This window comes from Bipolaris zeicola (genome assembly GCF_000523435.1).
Source record: "Bipolaris zeicola 26-R-13 unplaced genomic scaffold scaffold_71, whole genome shotgun sequence".
Classification (NCBI taxonomy): Eukaryota; Fungi; Ascomycota; class Dothideomycetes; order Pleosporales; family Pleosporaceae; genus Bipolaris; species Bipolaris zeicola.
In genome coordinates this window covers 98638-119569 of record NW_006912120.1, presented here as the reverse complement: position 1 = coordinate 119569, position 20932 = coordinate 98638, and the positions used below count along the sequence as shown (strand labels likewise).

Below are 20932 nucleotides of genomic sequence, written 5' to 3'. Positions count from 1 at the left end.
TCTTTCTTTCTTTCTTTCTTTCTTTCTTTCTTTCTTTCTTTCTTTCTTTCTTTCTTTCTTTCTTTCTTTCCCGGTACTACCGACCCTATGGACCAAGTAGTAGTGCCGCAATAGCATCAACACAGGCATAAAACCTCTGGCACACATCCGGTTGCGCCAGATACGCCGACGTCTTCTCCTTGATGATATCCTCATGGCTCCATTCCTCCAGCGGAACATCTTCAAGGCCCGTGACATCGAAGCGGAAATACTTCATCCAGTTGCGTTCGATGAGAGCAGCGTGATCGACTTCGAAGCGTTCGCCCCAGCCGCGAGCTTCGGCCTTGCGGTCTTCGACGCTATTTGCCATTTCGGGGATTTCGCGGCTGCGGTCGAGGCCGACGCCTGTGCCGACCGAGACGATGATCATCATGTCGTTTGCGTAGCGGAAGAGCTTGCGGCATTCGTAGAGGATGTCGCGGACGGGGTTGTTCTTGGTGGTGCCGTGGTCGACTAGGCCTTTTTCTATCACGAAGCGTTGTGGCACAGCTTTTTCGGATTGGATGTATCTTGGGGCTGCTGAAGTGGCTTTCATTGTTTGCCATATAGGCATGTCTGGTTCCAGATCTGGGCCTGTGATGCGCCGTGTTTGGTATGAACGTATTAGTGCTGCTCGGTTGGTGCCTGGTTATTATCAGTACGGTCACTACACGAAAGAGAGCATACTGCTAGAGTACGTACCGATATCCATTTGTGTTGTAATGGCAAATCTGCATATAGCGTTAGACATTGTATAGAAAGGCAAAAACGCTACTTACACATCGCCCGAATCCGGTCGTCCGTCGAGCAGAATCTCGTCTGGGTTGCCCAGCTCCTGTCGGACAACACTCTTGATCGCATCTTCCAGCGCACTATCATCAACACTTCGTACTTGTGCATGGGGATCCAAGTACTTGAAATAATCCCTTTTGTTTGCAAACACCTGCTTCGCAATTTGCTTATAGGCTTCCCTAGCTCGGTGGGCCTGCATCTGAAGCCGGCACAGCATAATGGCTATAATTCCTCCCAGAGAGCATCCTCCCGTCAAGTCAAAGATTTGGTGGCTGTCTAAGCGCTGCCCGACCTTGACACAGATTGCATTAACAAGTGATTCGACCAAGAGTAAGGCAGACAGTCCTCTGATACCGTCACCGTCGATTGAGAGTAGGATCTTAGTTTCTCTGGTGCGTGAAAGAATTGTCTGGGCTGGTAGTACTGGTTTTGATGATGGATCCCGAAGCGTGGGATCACATGGAACTTCTGCATGTTGAGGAGGTGACGGGTGGCCATTTGCATGGCTGTTGTGTATCGGAGCCAGCGGAACAAAGTTTGGAGGACCAGCAGGAGCCTGATTTGCACCATTCTGTACTACAGACCGACTTCCATAGGGAGATGCATAACTAGTGGAAGTGTTTGGTAATGGAGGCGTACTGTGGTCGCGTGGCGACGCTGAAACGGCATGCTCAGCCACAGTAGACGGCGAAGGGGTCACCAGATCAGCCACAGGTTGCTTGATTAGTGCTGGTGGAGGTTGACTGTGAGGATAGGCTGAAGTCAGTGGTGGCGGGCCCGTTGAAGGAGGTGGAGACGGCCACGGAGAATATTTGGAATATGGATCCCGAGCGAGTCGCGTCTCGGCTTCCTCAGCAACGCGTCGAATGTCTGGATCCCGAGCCTTGCTGGGCCATATCAGCATGAGCGGGCGAGGATAATGTTTGTGAGGCGCGACATACTACTTGACATAGCTAACATCCCAGGGCTCCCAGCGGCCAGAGAGGAGAAACTGTATCGAGGAGGGATATGCGGGGTCGTGGAAGTAGTGTGTGCCCTCTACGGGAGAGTATCGGACACAGCTAAAGTCCACCAGAGCCCACGACATTCCGCTGGTCTTGTTACTTGTATGGCGACTAGGCTTCTGTAGCGTCAATTAATCAGAATTGAGGTAACAAACGACCTTGTTCTGAGCTCAACGAGAGTAGCGGTGGGCCGACAGCATGCCCGATAAAGATGCAGTAAGACACTAGCTGCCGGTGAGTGCTGGGCGGTTGATCAGGACGAGACAGCCACAAAGAGGGCGTAAGTAGGACCAATCAGGCAGAGTCAAGCGGCGCGCGTACAAGGTTTGTGGAGTGCCAGCCCATTGAACGGTACGTAAGGGCATGGGTAGTGTATCTGCGACAATGCGGCCGCGTTTGACCGGGCAGATAGGCTGGGCGATGGCACTCGGCAAATGGCGTGGTTAATGACATTGCGAAGCCGGGGCGGAGGTGATGGCCAGCTCATCCCTGCCTGGGCCTCTGCCGGGCCATGGCCGAGAGGCGGCCTTGAGATGTTGCCAGGTTGGGCAGCCGGATACAGCCGCGGTGGATGATTGATTCGGACGACTGATGGCATTTGCTGTGTAGTAGAGTAGCAGACGGACCAAGGCTGGTAGCCTAGTGAGTTGGCGGCGTTGACAAGGGGCCACGCCCCCGCGGCCCGTAGCCGTACCGGTTGTTCGGTTAGCCGCCCCTCATGACCACTGTGCTGTCCTCTGGTGCTGCTGCTCTGGCTTCGATCTCGCACACCGCATGCCAGCCTTGAGATCTGTCTCTATTTAGTCGCTATCTACTTACCTTTTGGGCACGCACGACAGAAGACGTAGCAGTGATCGACTACCGCCCCAGAATGGTCACGTGACGCCCTCAGCGCATTCCCGCGGCTAATCTTCCAGCCTGCATAATCCTCACTTGTTGCTGTGCACAACTGACTTGCACGTACGCATCTGGTATTCCGGCTACGACTGTATGCTACAAAAGCATGGACATAGTCCACTTGGCAGTTTCCAAACACCCTGCCACGCCAAACCCCGTAACGAGGTCGTGGGATGCTTGGCGCTGCTTGACTACAATTGCGCAATGATGGGGCCCAGGGCAGGCCAGGACCAATCGCGTTACTTGGCTATTTCAACCGCAGACTGTTCGTGATGGAGTCATGTCCACCACCGTACCAGAACCCGGCCCCCGGACTGTAAACGCCGTATGCGTTGGCGCACTCACTCCAAGAGCAGTAAGAGCCAGGAAGCGTTTCGACTTTCCCGATCGCGGATATGCTGCTGTATCAAATTGACGATGAGGCTCAGGAAAACAAGATCTTGTCCCTGCTGTAGCTTGGAAAGGAATATTGGTTGCCGGAAGTATTGCAGGCGGGAGGAAGGATTGCCGAAAGGAGCAACCAAAATGAGTTGGATGCCTGGTTGAATGCGATTCAGCTATCCAAGTTTTATCATCTTACCAGACAACCATGACGCTACATCATACGACAACTCCCTAGCCACCTGTGGGGGAAAAACGGTCTTTTACACTTTTGCCCAATCACGACTCCAAGGTATCGGGTGACTCTTGCCCTAGCCAAAGCTCAGAGAGAAGCAGGTGAGACAGGAAAGCAAGCCGACTTCCGCCAAACACACAGTCAGTGTCAAGTACAGGTCTGAGAGGTCGGTTGTGGTTCCGAGCTATAACATTTGGGTAACATTTAAAGACCCAGAAGAAGCGGGGAGGTTAACGATAAGGTAGTCTTGCGACACGTCTCCATTTGAGGACACATCCGACGCCAACAAAGGCATCTTATGCGATACAACTGGTGGTATTTAAGCCAAGGGCTGGTAAGTCCCTATACACTCTTGCTCATCAAGTAGTTCCTGTTCCTTGTACGCAGACCAGTCAACGTATACCGATCCAACACTGGAAGATACCGTGGCTTTTATGCCGATCAATGTACTCATGTAAGCCCTAGTTGGCCTAGCGAGTAATACCTCAGGACTCTATATCCACAGTGCATGTGGTGTCAGTACGCGCTTGAGAGTTGGGTGCATAATTTTTCATCACAATGCGGACTCAAAGCGCGGTTCTGCATCCCGTATACCGTTTGTACACGTACAGGTGCACTCATGCAGGTGGCATATGCAGTTAGTGGAGCGCGTTGGCTTTGTGTCCACATTCATGGTGTGAGAGCAGCGGGCGGATAGATATAAGAAAATCCAGTCGGTACAAGGTACTAGTAGTAAGCAAAGGAATGCGTCAGACACAAAGCCAATCGCCCAGAAACTTTTGTGTCCAGTAAGAGAAGCGTTTCACTTGCTGAGCTTTAAAGCCGCGCTCTAATCGACCTGTAAGCTTACACCTCATGTGAAACAAATGCGTAACAACGCCCAACTTTGGTTTTCGAAGCATATTCATTTCTCGCCGAGTCAATTCGCTATGAAGACTCTAGCTTAGTTTGTTCATGCAGCCCATGCTCATTTCATATCATGAGCTCCGAATCCCACAGAAGATGAACCGAATGAAGTTGAACTCCGAACCAATTCACATGCAGCACATTTTCCAGCCACTCATAATCTATGCCTTCTCAGCAGCAGCGGCCTTGGCCTTGACACCCCTGGGCTTTGATGGCTTGTCAGCCTTGACGGGCTTCTGGCTCTTGCGGATGGCAGAGGCCCTGGCGACGGCGTCCTTGCGGAGGTCGGGGCGGTAGTTGCGCTTGGTAGTGGCGTTGACAATGGCAGAGTAGGTCCTAGAGCCGTCAGCAAAACTCCCAGGGTATCCCCAGGTATCCTCATGTTCGGCTACCGGGGTAATAGTTCGAAGAGACGTACTTGCGGGTGGACTTGCTGGGGCCGAAGGTGGTGGTCTGGATGGCGGATGCGGGTTGGTGGTGCTTGTCGGCCTTCTTGGTGAGAAGAGTGACACCACCCTCCTTGCCGGGGATGACACCAATAGCCTGATTCACATTATCAACACCGTCTTCTGGGTTATCTGGTGTTCGCGCTTCGCGTAACCGAAGATCGTGGTAGGCGTACCTTGTTGGCGATTGAGCCCTCGTTCTGCGCAAAGTTAGCAAAACACGGCCCAAAATCCGAAACTGACTGCATACCTTGCGGCTGTAAAGGTTCCTCAGGTTAAGAGGATCGCGCGAGAACTGGACGCCATTTGCCCTCTTGACGAGTGTAGAGCTGCGTCCCTCTGCCAACTGTCAACGCCTATTCCTCCATCTTTCGTATACCAGTTTCTGTTCACTCACTGGTAATCTCCCAGGCAAGGTCGTGCGAGATAGTGGTGGCCATTGTGTCTGTATGGAATGTGGATACGGACGATGTCAATGAAAGTTCGCCAATATTGAAAGGTAGGGCCTCGTCTGCATTTCCGCATGCGCTTAGTGCGTGTTTCGGGGATGGATCAACATAGGCGCCGACGCCGACGCTACTGCCAAGCAGCGGAGCGGAAGTGACGACGCATGAGCGTGAGGCGCAGCCTAAGGTTCAGGCCGTGACAGCCGAAACGTCTTGTCCGCGACTCCGTTGTCACGCATCACCGTCGTCCGGGATAACCGCATCTATGTCCCTGCCTGTGGCGTGAAGACCCCGCGTCTCCGCATTACCCTCATAGCCCATCACACATCCGTTTCCTTTGTTCTTTGTCACCTCTCTCACATCGCGTTCCTTGCAGATCGATAGAGCATACTCGTAACCATCCGCTCTGTCGCATACACCACAATCCCATCACCAAATCACAAGTACCATCGCCAATATGGAGTACCTATTCTACTCGGTCTGCTTCTTTGTCCTGGCCCTTGCAACAGGTACTTTCTTCGCATCCCACCTCACTGCTGGTACTAACACCCCACAGCCGCATACTTCACACGGCACCGTTGGATCCACGTCCTACCCATCCCTGAACCCATCTACTCGCGCCTACCAACCTCCTTCCGCGACGATATCGAAGCAGGTCTATCGTCATCAGCATTTGACCTCAGTGGCAATGTAGAATCTGGCGACTCGCGCCAAGGCCTAGATGACGCGGGGAAGAAGGAGGTCATGCGCATCATGAAGCGACAAGGCGTCGACTTTGACGAGGCGCGCAGAATATACATGCAGGATCGATTCAAGAAGAACAACATTGGAGCCGACGGTATCCCCCGCGATCCAAAGTTTGTCAGCTTCTCGTAATAATGGGCAAGGACGTGGAATGGGGGCGATGCATCACAGGACTATCTCGTACATCATTTCTTTTGTTTTAAGTCTCAGTTTGACAAGTTACTGCTTTTCATTTGTTGCCTCGAGTGGGCTAGTTATATGCGGCTTGGGATGAGCAGACGTACGTGGATTTGCGCATATGGGTTTAAGCGCCTAGTGTCTTTGCTTTCTTTCATTTCCGTCTCGTGTTCCTTCTCCTCTACTGACTTTTACAGTGTTTCCTCAATTAGATCTTCATATGTCTCTGCGCGAGAATTATCCTACTGTGTACCTTGCTTTCTACATGTGACTTTGTGCTCCAACGTCGGAGTAGCGTCCAGGGATCGACACCGGGACGAACTATATCGCATGCTAGTGGTATGGCTGTAGGCTAAACTTATTACTGATCCCTAGTACGTGCCTGAAGCATCTATGATGGACGCGCCGAGGGCGCAATGCCTCTGTATGCAGCAATAGGTCTGTTGCTGCCTGTTCTTACACCCGATCATTACTGTATCTACCTAGGTGCTTGTGCATAACCTGGAGGGCCTCCAAAACCGGGCGGAGGGGCCCCAAAGCCTGGTGGTGGAGCTGCAAATCCCGGAGGGGGAGGGAAGAAATTGGTTGGGGTACCGCTCGGTGGGCGAGCAGGCAGACCCGTTGGAGGAGGAGGGAGTGACGGGTGGCCGATGGGAGCAGCAGAGGGTGGTCTGCCATAACCTGCGGGTCCGTTGGGTACAAAGCCAGGAGGTCCGCTCGGTGGTCCATATCCTCCTGGCCCGCTTGGCGCGCCTGGTACACCTCTTCCATCTACAGGCATAGCTGGTCCCGTTGGAGCAGCGCCTGGAGGAAGCTGGAAAAGATGTGCTGGTAGAGGCTGAACAGCAGGCGCAACTCCGTGAGCCTTGGCTTGTTTAGCAAGCATACGCTCGGCTTCGTCTCCATGTCGCTCGCCCTTGCCATCTTTCTTATACGCGTACTGAACTGTGATCTGTTTGGACATGATGTATTGGTTGTGCATGCTGGCGATGGCCGCATCCGAGGACTCGAAATCGCCGTAGGAGATGAAACCGTAGCCTTTCGACGCGGTTGTGACTTCATCGCGCGCAACCTTTGGCGCATTCACCAGTGGTCCGAATCGACTGAATGTGTCGTACAGAGTCTTCTCGTCTACACCTGGATCAAGATTGCCAACGAACAGCTCTGCGCCAATCTCGACATTCTTTTGCTTATCTGCAGATGCCTTGTTCACACGTATCCGGCTTCCGTAAAGGGCAACATTGTTGAGAATTTTAGAAGCATAGTCGGCTTCAGCTTCTGTGTGGAACTCGACGAAGCCGAAACTTTGGTGCTGTCCATTGACACGATCGACTGGCATATTCACATTACGTACACGGCCGGTGTTGAGCATCAGCTCGTGAAGGATGCGAGGTGTGACGCGCTCATGGAGATTACCGACGTATACGGTGGCTTCTTTGTTCTGCTCCCTGTATATTGATCAGGACATGCTAGTTGTTATTGATTTCGAATACGTACCAGTGACGGGCGCTTGGAGCCGACATGGCTGGAATTTAGCGAAGTGAGCGTCAAAAATCAGATATCTCAGATCGCACCACGTTCTTCGTGTGTCTGACACTGTTGGCTGAGGGCGAGGGATGTCGTGGCGTGTTGAAGGTGGAGTTGAACATGGCTGAAAGATCTCGGAGCTCGACAGTCCAGTCCTGCGCTAGTCCATATGTGGTTAATTTCGCCCAAGTCTCCGGCCCGTGCATGGACCCTAAGATTTTGAGCTTTGCGCATCATCGCAATCACGCCCACCAAGCCCGCCGTCACCCATTCCGTCACCCATTCTGACTCGCCCAAATCGACAGTCGACCACACAGCAATCATGTATCAACTATCGGAAGAGTCCAAGGTAAGCTACAATTCGTAGAGACAGACACGGGAGACACACATTGACCGTCCATTAGGAGCGCATTGCCCGCATCATCGATGTCTCCCGTGTCGCTATCCACTATGGCTACCTCCCTCTGATTCTATATCTCGGTTACTCTCGAAGCGAGCCTAGGCCATCTCTCATCCGGTGAGTATGGTGTTTTTGTCTTGCGCTCATCAGCGAATGAGTCCGCCTTCTTGTTGGATTGAGGCGCATTTACCTTCTCGCACCACGGAGGCGTAGAGTCTGCGCGCATGTTTCTTTGGAGCACTCTCATTTGGGAAATTTATGCTTGTCTGCGTCCAGTGGTTTGTGGTTAACTTACTGACTTGTGCAGTCTCTTCTCTCCACTTGCATAAATATCCCAACGAAGACATGTCAACGACCGTTTGCAGAATTTTTGTACAATACTACGCTCCTGAGCACACGAAATCTCGGGCACGGTGACTTTAGCCACTTGATCCTGAAGGATGATGTGTGGATTTTTGCGTGCGCCTACTCTTCTCCTACTTTTCTACTCCAATTGGCCGTCGGCGGGCGGCTCCTCGGGGCTGTATATCTATATCAGAACATCCAAGACAGATTAATGTACCCTGAAACATGACACCCGCCGTGGGGGTGTTCAGTCTAGACTGCAGTCTGCCATTGGCACCAAGCGTAAGCAGCTCAAACATTGCGTGCTACATTTGTTGGAATTGGTCGTGTCCGAGCTCAAAGTCGTGCCCGCAACCTTGTTGGTTGAATATGGGGGCGCTTGCCATGTGTGAGCACCTGTGCGGGGTGGCTGAGTACCAGCCGTGTGGTGAAGATAAACATACGCCAATAACGGGACGCTGCTTACCCCACGTGGCTTGGTGGTTCGCCTACGTACTTGAGCATCAGGCCCCCATGTTCTCCTGCTTCATCCTCCACCAAAGTGAATATTTGACACCTTACCTTTGTAGCACACATCGCCATGGAGCCCTATACCCGAGTGCATGGCCTCGGGCCGGTTCTGACTGGGTCGCGAACTCTCACCCCATAGCCCCACGTCTGCCGTGTCCACGGTATAAGCCTCTCTCACAGACGGTGTTTCTACTAGAGTTTATGTGCTGATCGCTCTAATACCATTGATATCGCCTTTGCGTCTTTGCCATCTGCCCGACTGCTTATCGTAGTTCAGTACATGAACCTTATTACTCGCCGCCATGACTGTCCCCAGTATTGGGGACATTCTAATGTTATCCCAGAAGGCCTGGAAGATTGGAAGCGCATTCGCTGCTTGTCACAAGCAAGCTCCGCCTAACCTCGGTTGCATTGAAACTGAAACTGGCGGTTTAGCAAAAGCGCTCACACTACTGGCAGAGACATTATACGCCGAGTGCGAAAGCGGTCTGCTCCAGAGTGCTGACCAGCAAACCCGAGCCGGAGCTGCTGCTATAATCGGAGCCTGCAAGCGAGCAGTCGACGATCTCGATTCCTTGATAGATGAATACCAGGTCATCAAAAAGCATAGGACTGTGGGCGGTTTCGCAATTGAGCGAGCATGGAGTGACTTGGTACTAGCCGAGTACAAGACGATCCCTTGGACCACAGAGGGTGGTGACCTGGTCAATTTGAGGGACTTGCTACAGGTGCATAAACACGCAATAACTGTTTTGGTGCAAGCATTACAAAGGCTAGTGATGCCAGTCTCGAGGCCTCCAACGACTAACATTGAGTAGCAAGTCCTCAACTCGCTTAGAACGGGTAGTGAAACCAATGGCGGAACGTATCGACAGTATGTACACCTCAAGCAGCAGCCTCGATCAGCAGCTGGACGAGGTCCATCGCATGGTACAGGATCTCGATATAATGTCACGAGACTCTGCCACGCCGCCCGTCCCGCCAAAACATCCCGCACGAACTCCAAGTACTGGAGACGCAAGTTATCAAAGTTCAACGCTTGACCATTCAGATTTATCACGATCACCACCGCGGAATCCCAACCTCAAAATATCATTACCTTCAATTCCGTATAACCAGAGGTTATCCCAGTACTCAACGGCTAGTTTGACCAACGGACCGCCTACTCCTTTACCCACCAGAGAAAGTATATCAGAGGCGAGCATCATGGACTCATCACTGCGCTACTCGAGCAGCAGTTATGCATCTTCTGAAGCTGGTCAAAGTTCCACTGGATGGCAAAGTCCACAATCAGCAGCGAAACAATTACGCCTCAGTCGTCAACAGTCGATATCAACCAGGAATGGCCCGGCTTCTCCAGAGATACGGGAGCAGACACAAAGACTCAAAAATCGATATTCGACACTACATTCCTCTCCAATTCTTGGGCCTGAAGTTCCACATGAGCTGGGAAGAACACTGTCGCAAGCTGAGATTGAGCAACTTCACCGAAGCGCGACAACGGCGAGCCAGCGAAATGCTTTTGAAAAGGAAGCTTTTCGTAATTCAGCTATACTTTGTGATGTGTAAGTTATAAACTACCTATCTCATCAACTTGCGTATCAGAAATGTATCCTTTTTCTTGTCATGGACAATTTTCCACAAACTAACACCAACCACATAGCCGGGGCAAAGTAGTAGAGTACTCCCACCGTATCAACCGTGACGATCCCCGAGACGTAGAAATGATCACCGTCTGTACAGACTGCCGTATTGCTGTGGTACGAAAACGCATCACCGACCCGGAAACCCGAACCGTCCGCGTTGTAACTTCCATCTGGGTTTTTAGTGACGACACCCAAGTCCGTATGGAACTCCGCATGCAAGATGAACACATGTACATTCCCTACGCAAGCTACTTTTCCCCCGCCAAAGTCTCCATCACAGTTCCCTGCGAGCTCAGATTCTACGATGTATCCCATGCATCCGGCCCAGCCCGCGTAGCGCAAACGAGCTGGGTGAATTACGTGTTTGATAGCCCTCAGTGTAAGTCTCTCCTAACCTCATATATATATATATACACAAAAGATTCCCCTTCCACAAGCCAAAAGAAAAAGGGCTAGTAATATCTAACAACCAGAAAAGCGTCGGCACTCTTCCAAAACGAACTAATGGGCCGCACCCTCCTCGCCACCTTCCGCACGGAAAAAACGCTCCGCACCCACTCAGGCCTCTCCAAATCCTTCGCCTACGCAGAACAAATGTGCGGCCTCGAAACCCTGCGTATCTGGCAAGACAACGATACCGGCGCCGTAATCGCCCTCTTACACTTCTCCGCCGACTTCCGCACCGGCTACCTAGCTTTCTACCTAAACTCTGCCCGTGATCCCCTCAGTATCAAGGACGACGGTATGAGACAAGTCAAAATCCGCGGCCTAAAAGTTCCGGTGGATGCCGCTGGGTCGCAGACGCCGGATCCTTCTTCTTCTGCTGTTGCTGCTGGTGCTGGTGCTGGGAGTACAAAGGGCAAAGATAGAGCGGGCAGTGTGGCTGGAATCAAGAAGAAGAAGAAACAAGATAAGGAGGATGGGGTGATTAGTGGTGCCAAAGTTGAGTTTGCGACTGAGGTGGAGAAGAGGGAGTTTTTGGACTTGTGTAAGGTTATGCAGGGGAATTTGATTGAGTTGCCCGAGTTGCAGGGGGTGAATTGATGGCAGAGATACGAGTGGAAAACAGCTCTTTTTTTCTTTTTCTCTGGTGGTGGAAGAGTAATGAGGGTTCGAATTTATTTTTTTGGCTTACTATGATGATATGTATGAGCTTATCCTTTTTTTCCAAGAGGGATTGAGGTAGAGATAACTTTTTTCTTCCTTAATTTTTTTTTCGTTGATGAACGATCTATCTTCCTTCTATTTGATGTAATCTCAATTGGGGTTTCTGTGTAATAATTTATTCTTTGTGAAAAACATACACACACATATATTTACTTAATCTAACATGACGTATATCAAGAGCACGAAAAGAAAAAAACCATGGACAGGCAAGTGGCATGCCAAGCTTTTCCGAGAAAAAAAAACAATTTGATATGCCATACGCCAAACAGATGTAACGAGTTCAAGTGATGGACAGACAATGCTTCAAATTAATTAAAATTTCATAATGCCATACGTCTCCCTATCTACGTGGTATACCTCCACCCCCCCAAAGGCTCAAAACAACGTAAACGCACACAAGACCCAGCGTACATGTATGTCAATGCATAAACGCACGCCAAACTCCCCCCCCCCCACACAGCCCCTTACCTTGACCAGTTTCCTGCCACATGAGTACGCAATTTTCCCAACGTACATAAAAAAAAAGAAGAAGTAGAAGAAGAAGAGGAAGAAGAAAACACAAAGACACAAAGTGACTCCAAGGAACGGCCACTATGCAAAAGCCACACTTGCTCTTCAACTGTCAGTTCTCCTTGAGAGTTTCCCCACTCGTCACGGTTATCATCCAATCCTTTCTCACCAGCCAAGCCCCTTCACACAAAAGCCGGAGTGAGGTCGCGCTTGATTTCAAGACGAGGCGAGGACTAGTCGCCATTGACTTGCTCGGCACCCCCTCCATTGGTATGAGTAGTGCCCATATACCGCTGCATGTAGGTAATGTAGTCGAACTTGGGAATATCACGGTCTTCTTGCATGTCTGGGCCTTTGTGCTCAGGCATGGTAGAAAGAAGGTCATCAATGACCTCATCAGGTACAAGGGAGTGCCGGAGGTCAAGCTCTGTGACGTATGGCTATTTCAAGGGTTAGCATTTGGCTTTGTGTGCACAACAGACTGCATAGATGACTTACCTTGCCGTCGGCGACTTCCCTAAACGACTCAAAGACTTGCTCGGCTGTGTTTTGGTCTTCAGTCTCGTCAACCATGAATCGAATAAACTGTTCAAACGTGACAAAGTCCTTGCCGCCGCTCGTTTCACGGAATCTCTCATGCATTTCTTCCTCGTCGTAGACTAGTCCCAGACTTGCCAGTGCTGCCGAAAATTCCAATTCCGCGAGTGAGTTGGAAACGTCACGGTCAAAGTGGCGGAAAACGGATTCAAACTCTTCTAATTGAATGGGCGTCAGGTTGGTCATGTTTCGGGCAACCATTTGGTTCTCGAGGAAGGCGAGCTTTTTCGATACGGAATTGCGGACCAGACCGAGCTCGTACTCGAGTTCATCGTACGTGTATGTTGTAAAATCGTTTTCTTCAATGTTTGCTTCGGCGCACTGCTCATCAATCGACGCTATGAGATTCAAGTACTCGTCCAGTGGTGCAAGTGACTTGCTAATTTCTTTGGTATGCTCGAGTTGGTCATCAACATCGCCTTCGAGGGCAGATATCGACGTGGATAGCGTGTTGAGGGCCAGAGCAAAGTCGTTGGCTTTGTCGGCAAAAGACTTTCGTAGGGCATTCTTGATATCTCGGATTGTTTCGTTGATGATCTGGGAGCGCTGTCGTTCGGCCTTCATCAATCCCGACCATGCATTATCGAGCGCGTCGAGACTGAGTTCCGCTGGAGGCTCGTACGGTCGCAATCGGTATGTGGCTAGCTTGGTCCTAATGTTGCCCAACAGCCCAACAAGATCCGACTTCTCCGCAACCCATGTCCGCTTGTTCTTGCGCTTCCATGCCGTAAACTCGGTGGATTGAGCCCTTGCATCGGCATATGTCCCGTCAAACGTGGCTTCCTCCCATTGTGACTGCTGCTTAGCAATCTGGCCTAGCAGCTCGCGCATGCGCCTTTCAAAGTCGTTCTGCATCTGCCATGCTCCTTGCATGTTTGCCACAAACTTTTCTACTCTTCGGCCGGCGTTTTCGACTCGTTCCATCTGCGAGAAAGCATGGAACCAGTAGGCAATGTATGTCATAAGGGATCGCTCATCGGGCTTGGGCACGTCGCACACATCCTCCACATCGAGCAGGTCGGGGATGCCAATCTCCTTGGAGGCGATATCGAAAGCAAGTTGCATGTTTCCGCGGTGGTCGTTCTTGTCGAGGCTATCGTAGTCGATGAGGTCGGGGCGGTGGATGTCGAGGAGGGCACAGCTATTTGTGTGTTAGGCCAACGGAAGGTGGGGGAAACACCATAATCAACTCACAATGCTAATCCATCGTTCCAACTTGTGGAGAAGTCGCGTACTTCTACTTCATCGTAGCAAGCCGTCTTTCTCTGACACCACAGCAAGAGACCCTCCTTTGCACTCAGACCCTCTTCGTTGATGTCGCTGATGGTGAAGCGGAGAATGAGGGTCCATATGAGACCAAGGATGATCTTGCTATTGCCGTCGACGACATCCTCAGCACCGGTGTTTGTGAGTTGGATCCTCCTACTCCGGATGAAGTCGAGTGATTTGTTGACGTTTTCAAACTTTTGGACACGGAGCTTTGGTCGCGAGGCGTATCGGCCGAGAGATTCGTTGCTGAGGATCTCCAGGAGGTGGATCAGGATGATCTGGACAGGGTTAGTGGGTGGATGCGGGGACAGAGAGAGAAGGAGAGGCGGGGTTGCATACACCGTCAGAGAGGTCTGTGATGAGGTCTGAGATCTCGACGCTCCGGATCTTTAGTTTGCTGTTGAGCCTGCATTGGTGTGGTTAGTAGTGGCGCGGAGAGGGGGGCGGGCAGAGATGGGCACCATTTGGTGAAGGTCTTTTGCTGGACGTTGACCCATTGCTGTTCAAGCGGCGCCATGTTTGGGGTGCATCAGTGCTCGGCGAGGGGGCAGGCACACGGTAGCAGGAGTTGGGAGGCGTGGATATGCGATGCAGGCTGACAATGAGCCTCGTTGTGTTTTCCAACGGCCAGCCAAAACAATGGATGGATGGCTCACTGCGGGCGCGGACTCGGCTGTCGGTGAGACCCCGGTCGAATGGTAGCGGGGCCCCTGGGTCCGCTCGCTTGTCGGGTGGCCTAGCGGCGGAAGAGGGCAGTGGTTGGTCGGACTGGACTAGACTTTTGTTTTTTTATTGCAACAAGACGGGATTGGCGGTGCAATTGGTGTTGATGGCTGCGGGTAGGAATGACTATGTAGCCGCAATATGAGAGCGCAAGGGAGGCGCAGCGAGCAGATTGGGTGGTTTTGTAGGAGCAGCTGCCCCCCCACTTGCCTCGTGGGCGGGTGCACGCTGATTGGGCAGGCGCCGTGTGTTTGTGTGTACGTACTCGATGCATGTACTCTATCGCAGGTAGGTATTCTGCTGGGTGGCGACCATGGCCTGGATGATGGCTGTAGCCACGTCTCACGTGCTAGGATACTTGAGGACTGTTTGTTGTCAGTCTGGCATGCTTATTCGCACCCTTACTGTGGAGGGTGAGATGAATTAGCCAAAATGCGGACAGGCGGGCTTGGGCGGCAACAGGCCTCTGCGCCAGGCGGTGTGAAAAGTGGCTGGTGGTGGATGTAACCATGTAGGCAAGTAGTCGAGGGGCGGCGTGTTTGTAATCCATCCTTACATACACGCCCAGGTGGGAAGGAACGAACCACTTGGGTAGCTGCGAGGAAGGAGCGACCGACCACGATGTTCCTATGAAGCTCGCCTGCATCAACCTTGCTCGCCATGGCTGCCAATCAGCGGCTTCGTCTTGTCTGTGTACATATATAATGTACTCGCTATGTAGATACATGATACATGAATACATGTCGATGCCCGAGCACAACCAGCACCTTTATCGCTGCACAAGCCCAACCAACAGTAATCTCCGAAGACATGTTGGAAGCCATCATGTTGGATCACCCCGCTGTCCGGGTGAGATGATGGCAGGGTGGAGGAAGCGTCTTGGGCTTTTCCATGGAGAATGCAACAGCTTGATCTAGTGGCGTCTTCTGGCAATGACGTGCATGGTCGACGGCTGCTGGGGCAGGCATGGCAGTGGGTGTATCGACAATGTAGCATGTGTCTGCTCGGGGTGTAGTGTAGGTAGACTAAGCATGTATCTATGTATGGACATGTACTAGCTAGTACGTAGTCGATACACAGACGTCTACTTAGTCAAGACAGCCACCCACCCACTGGCTGCGGGCGGCGTCGACCCGAGGGTTGAAACGGGCCAGGGCAGCGATGCTCGGTGCATCGAGTGCCGCTTGACGTGAAACGCTCCACCAGACGGGCTACATGTATGTACTGCGTAGTCGCTCCGATGCCATTCACGGGCGACATTTGCGTGACAGCCAGGCCGGGCTATAGACGCCAGCTGCAAGAGTTTCAGGCGCGGGCGAGCGCTGCGCTCTGAAACGTTGATGGCCATGACGCCGCCACCGTCTTCTAGTACCACTGTCGCGCCTACACGCCCATGAAACACATGGCCGCCCCCTTGGCCTCGAGTATCGGCTGCTCCTGCATGCCCATGGCGCTCATCGTGCCCATTCCGCCCATTACGCCTCGACTCGAGCTCGAGAGTTGCGGGTGCACGTGAGAGCAGCGTTAGCGCGCCGTCTGGCTGCACATGTGCATGCTCCACGCTGAGCCAGGAGAAAGCGCTCCACTAGTAAAGACTGCCCGCCTCGACAATACACTTCTCACCACAGCATCCTCTCGCTCTCGTTCGTTGGCTGCCAACCCTCTCCTATCCACCCTAACCTCGCTCCCCATCCCCCCATGTGGCTTTTCCATTGAGCCCATCCCTGGTGTGCGACGCATTGCCCTTCTGAACCATTGGCAGCCGCACCCGCTGCCCTCTCAGCACTACTGGCCCGCCCGCCAGCTGCCCAAGCCCTCTCGCATTGCTGCTGGCCCGCTCCGCGCGACGCTCCACCCCAAAGACTCGCCCGCCAGCTGCTCCACCATTACTACGCCCTCTGCCGACGCCCAGCCCGCTGCGCAATTGTCGACCCGACCCGACTCGACTCGACTCGACTCTCTTTTTCCCTCTTCCTCTCTCTCTCACTCGCGCTCAAGGCTGTGCCCTCCCCCGCTGCCTGTCAAGTTCATCTACTACCCTTCACCCCGCCATTCACCGCATCCCCCAGCACTCACCATTGCATTTCCGAGGTGACTACGCGCTCCCCGGACGCCGTCACAGTTGCCTGCTAAAGGCCCCTCGAGCTATTGTCTAAATTAGAGGTTGCCCATGTAAGTCTCCTCACTCTTCTCTTCGCCTCTTCAGCGCCTTCTCAGCTATCACTCGTCTACGGCCTTTTTTTTTGCTTCTTTGCTGCAGCCACCGTGACTACTCGCCGGAGCCCGGTCCGACTCAGGTAGCATACGTCGCTGCTCGTCAGCCTAAGCAGACCCCAACTAATCACGACATCGCAGCATGTATTCCCGCGAACAGTTCATGAACCCTGGTCCCGCACCGCGACCACCCACAGATCGTCCCCGCCTCGCCCTTACCCCAAACACCAGCAGCACGCTGCCAGGCAACATGGCTGGCCTAAGTATGCAGTCGCCCGGCATGAACAACGGCTCTCAAATGTCCCTTGTTCGCACACAGACCGAAAGAAGCGGCTCGTCCACGTCCACGGTCAAAGAAGGCATGGTCAAGGTCAAGGACGAAGGCCTGTTCAAATCCTTCGTCTGGGCAGACCGCTGGCTGGTGCTGCGCGAGTTTGAGCTCAATTTCTTCAAGAGCCCAAACGCCTCAAAGGTATCCAACTCCATTCAGCTACGAGACATTCTGGGTGTCGAGCGATCCGACACACAGCCCCTGTCTTTTGAAATCACCCGCGCACTCAACCCCAGCAAAGGCTCATCGCCACCCCGCGATGGTCCCACAAAGATCATTACATGCAAAGTTGAGACCGATGATGAAGTTTACTCGTGGATCGATAGCATCTACCAGCGATGTCCTAGCATGGGTGGCGTCAGCAACCCCACAAATTTCACGCATAGAGTACACGTAGGCTTCGATCCAAACAGCGGTGCTTTCGTTGGCCTGCCTGTCGAATGGGAAAAGCTGCTCACCGCATCTGCACTTACCAAAGATGACTACGCAAAGAACCCAAAGGCCGTTCTCGAGGTCCTCGAGTTTTACACCGAGAAGCTTGTCAAGCGATCAGAAGACCCCCAACAATATCCAAGCCTTACACCCACCCCGCCAGGCAGTGCCGGAATGGACAAGCAGCTGGGCTATTCAGGCGGCGGAAATTCCGTTGCACCTCCACGCCCTGCTCCCCCTGGTGGTTACCCACGCAAGGATAGCTACAGCTCCAGTCGCCAGAACACGCCGCCTCAGCAAGGCTATTCCAGTCAACAAAACTCTGCCTCACAGCAACAGCAGCAGCAACAGGACCGCTATGACCAGGAGAGGAGACGACAGGAAGAACAGGCAAGGATGCAGCGCGAACGTGAGCGACAGAGACAACAGGATTACGAGCGCGAGCGCGAGGAGCTGGCTGCGTACAATGCTTCGCTACCGCAGAAAAAGGTTCCATTGGCCCAACAAGAAATCGGTGGAGGCAGCTACGATGCACGCGACACAAGCCCTTCAGGCCAACGATACAACCCCAGTCGTCCTGCGCCATCAACTCCAGGTTCGGCGAGGAACCAGCAGCAATCACAGCAGCCTCCAGGTTCATTGCGCCAGATGGCTGCACAGCGTCCAGCTCCCCCAGCTCCTCAACAACAAAACGGCAACTATAGCTCTTCTCCTTCAAAGTCATCTTCTCAACAGCGCCCGCCCGTTCAGCCCAACAGCAGCTACAAGGGTTCAAGCGGACAGGTCCCTCGCACCAACAACGGCCAGCAGCAGCAGCAACAGCAGCAAAAGCAATACCAGGGCTCATCTGCTGCTCCAAAGCCATTGAATGTTGCTAAGCCTGCCGCTCCCGTCAGCGATGCTGTCAAGAAGGCTGAACAGGCCCTCACAGCCAAGCCCAAGGATGAGCCCCAACGCAAAGACGTGCGCATGTCGAGCATGTCGGAGAGCGAGGTCATGGCCAAACTCCGCGAAGTCGTGTCCAAGGAAAGGCCCCTGGATTCGTACAACAAGCAGAAGAAGATTGGCCAGGGTGCTAGTGGCTCTGTCTACGTAGCTCGCATCCGTGAAGGCGCCACGTCACCAATGGCCAGGAGGGTCATGCAGGAAAACGGACCACGTGCTCAGGTTGCCATTAAGCAGATGGACCTCCGTAATCAGCCCCGCAAGGAGCTGATTGTGAATGAGATCATTGTCATGAAGGACAGCAAGCATCCCAACATTGTCAACTTCTTGGATGCTTTCCTGCAAGAAGAGCAGTCCGAACTTTGGGTCGTCATGGAGTTTATGGAGGGAGGTGCCTTGACTGACATTATTGACAACAACCCTTCCATCAGCGAAGACCAGATTGCCACCATTTGCTTCGAGGTCAGTCTTTCGCTTATGTTCGTCCAAACTCATGCTAACTTTTGATAGACTTGCAAGGGTCTTGAATATCTCCACAACTTGAACATTATTCACCGAGACATCAAGAGTGATAACGTCTTGCTCGATGGCCGTGGTAATGTCAAGATTAGTACGTTTTCGCTTATCACGATCTCGCTGTACCTTACTAACCCGTTACAGCGGATTTTGGATTTAGCGCCAAGCTCACTGAGCAACGTAGCAAGCGTGCAACCATGGTCGGAACTCCATACTGGATGGCACCCGAGGTCGTCAAGCAAAAAGAATACGGCAACAAGGTCGATATCTGGTCTTTGGGTATCATGGCTATCGAGATGATCGAGTCCGAGCCGCCATATCTCAACGAGGAGCCCCTCAAGGCCCTGTATCTCATTGCCACCAACGGTACCCCTCGTCTTAAGAAGCCAGACAAGCTTTCCAAGGAGCTCAAGGCATTCCTGTCGGTCTGTCTCTGTGTTGACGTCAAATCGCGAGCTAGTGCATCCGAGTTGATCAGCCATGACTTCCTCAAGAGTGGATGCAGCTTGGCGAGCTTGTCTCAGCTGCTTAATTTTAGGAAGAACGGAGGCCACTAAGCAACTTGTAACCAAACGTCGAGTCAGGAGTGGTCCAAGCGACACCAAAAGAGTAATGGCGGGTGTTTTCACGAAGCGTTCTGGACTTGATCGATACCCTTTTTATGCTCATTTTACACTATATCCAAGACGCGGTCTGGCCAGGTTCCTTATTTTTGCAATCGATGACCTATCATGGAACCTAAACGAGCGCTGGGCCGTTCAAACCTCCCTAGCATTGCCCGACTGGAATCTTGGCGGCCACGTCAGAAAAGAATTACACATTGCTTCTTGTGCCCACGATATTCCACTTGGTCTACTTGGTTCACTGATGCCGTTGCATAAGATGGTACAAGCTGTCGAGCTACTGCTTTGCCGAACAAGACTGATGTCTGATACCCCAGTGGAAGTGGGTTTCATCCTACGATGTTTCCAAACATGTTTCATCCGGTCATGGGAAATCAGTCTTTGGCATAGGACAATGGGGCAGCTTGTATCCATCTCAGCCCTCATCTTTTGCGCTTCTCATCCCTTTTATGTATATCCCCTTTCCATCTCTCTCTACACAAGTGTTTATAGGGCAAGACGATATCATTGGCGTGAAAAGGAAGGGAGGATGGTCTTTCTTTTTATTTGAAACGGCAAACTGTTTTTTTCTTGATGTGCGATCTGGACATCGCTGGTTGCGAAATCTTTCAGGAGGTTCTTGTTTTCAACTTTCATACTTGCCCAATTCCTCTCTATGCTCATGTTTGGGAGCCAAATGTGAATTACGGGTAGATGTCAATGACAGTTCTATAAAATATTTAATTTTTCAAACAATGTCAAATACTGGTTCAACACACAAGCGAAGTGACAAATCCAGGTGAAGTGGAATCGTACTTGTATGGTATGGTAAATGTCATTGGATATTTTGATTCGGGTCCATTTTGTCAAGTGTCATGTTGACAGAATTGACATGTAGAACCTGACAGATGGATATGTTCTGTCAACCAAGACTATCAACCTCGACGTACCGCATAAGAAAGTCATTTTCTCAAAGGAAACCCCCCCCCCACCGTCATGATCCCGTTCCCAGCAAAAAACTCCACGCAGTGAACCAGAAAACAAGAAAGAAAGAAAGAAAGAAAGAAAGAAAAAAACCCCCCAAAACCCCGATCCAAACAAATCAATCCCCATCATATTTCATAAAATCCACTTCTGCCCCTACTTCCTTGA

General features: G+C 52.1%; 8 protein-coding genes across 8 annotated transcripts; 3 read left to right on the top strand and 5 right to left on the bottom strand.

Annotated features, from left to right (window-relative positions):
• Nucleotides 1-85: 85 nt before the first annotated feature.
• On the bottom strand, nt 86-1897 carry COCCADRAFT_95861 (uncharacterized protein; the record flags this gene model as incomplete). The annotated part of the gene is made up of 4 exons (XM_007713993.1): nt 86-663; nt 721-749; nt 798-1697; nt 1752-1897. The coding sequence occupies 4 exons, from the start codon at nt 1895-1897 to the stop codon at nt 86-88; spliced, it is 1653 nt and encodes a 550-aa protein (XP_007712183.1).
• Nucleotides 1898-2118: 221 nt separating this feature from the next.
• COCCADRAFT_95738 (uncharacterized protein) lies at nt 2119-2412 on the bottom strand (the record flags this gene model as incomplete). The annotated part of the gene is made up of 1 exon (XM_007713992.1): nt 2119-2412. One exon carries the CDS (start codon nt 2410-2412, stop codon nt 2119-2121), a length of 294 nt encoding a protein of 97 aa, XP_007712182.1.
• Nucleotides 2413-4394: 1982 nt separating this feature from the next.
• COCCADRAFT_26185 (uncharacterized protein) lies at nt 4395-5119 on the bottom strand (the record flags this gene model as incomplete). The annotated part of the gene is made up of 5 exons (XM_007713959.1): nt 4395-4569; nt 4652-4776; nt 4856-4879; nt 4930-5018; nt 5077-5119. 5 exons carry the CDS (start codon nt 5117-5119, stop codon nt 4395-4397), a joined length of 456 nt encoding a protein of 151 aa, XP_007712149.1.
• A 463-nt stretch (nt 5120-5582) lies between these two features.
• Nucleotides 5583-6001, top strand: COCCADRAFT_4952 (uncharacterized protein; the record flags this gene model as incomplete). Its single annotated transcript, XM_007713950.1, has 2 exons — nt 5583-5634; nt 5682-6001. 2 exons carry the CDS (start codon nt 5583-5585, stop codon nt 5999-6001), a joined length of 372 nt encoding a protein of 123 aa, XP_007712140.1.
• A 523-nt stretch (nt 6002-6524) lies between these two features.
• Nucleotides 6525-7569, bottom strand: COCCADRAFT_4951 (uncharacterized protein; the record flags this gene model as incomplete). The annotated part of the gene is made up of 2 exons (XM_007713949.1): nt 6525-7494; nt 7544-7569. The coding sequence occupies 2 exons, from the start codon at nt 7567-7569 to the stop codon at nt 6525-6527; spliced, it is 996 nt and encodes a 331-aa protein (XP_007712139.1).
• Nucleotides 7570-9130: 1561 nt separating this feature from the next.
• On the top strand, nt 9131-11518 carry COCCADRAFT_95832 (uncharacterized protein; the record flags this gene model as incomplete). The annotated part of the gene is made up of 4 exons (XM_007713991.1): nt 9131-9604; nt 9651-10393; nt 10492-10857; nt 10948-11518. The coding sequence occupies 4 exons, from the start codon at nt 9131-9133 to the stop codon at nt 11516-11518; spliced, it is 2154 nt and encodes a 717-aa protein (XP_007712181.1).
• An 866-nt stretch (nt 11519-12384) lies between these two features.
• COCCADRAFT_95817 (uncharacterized protein) lies at nt 12385-14534 on the bottom strand (the record flags this gene model as incomplete). Its single annotated transcript, XM_007713990.1, has 5 exons — nt 12385-12591; nt 12650-13889; nt 13943-14295; nt 14357-14423; nt 14479-14534. 5 exons carry the CDS (start codon nt 14532-14534, stop codon nt 12385-12387), a joined length of 1923 nt encoding a protein of 640 aa, XP_007712180.1.
• Nucleotides 14535-17096: 2562 nt separating this feature from the next.
• COCCADRAFT_95851 (uncharacterized protein) lies at nt 17097-19735 on the top strand (the record flags this gene model as incomplete). Its single annotated transcript, XM_007713989.1, has 3 exons — nt 17097-19124; nt 19173-19272; nt 19323-19735. The coding sequence occupies 3 exons, from the start codon at nt 17097-17099 to the stop codon at nt 19733-19735; spliced, it is 2541 nt and encodes an 846-aa protein (XP_007712179.1).
• Between the last annotated feature and the right edge of the window lie 1197 nt (nt 19736-20932).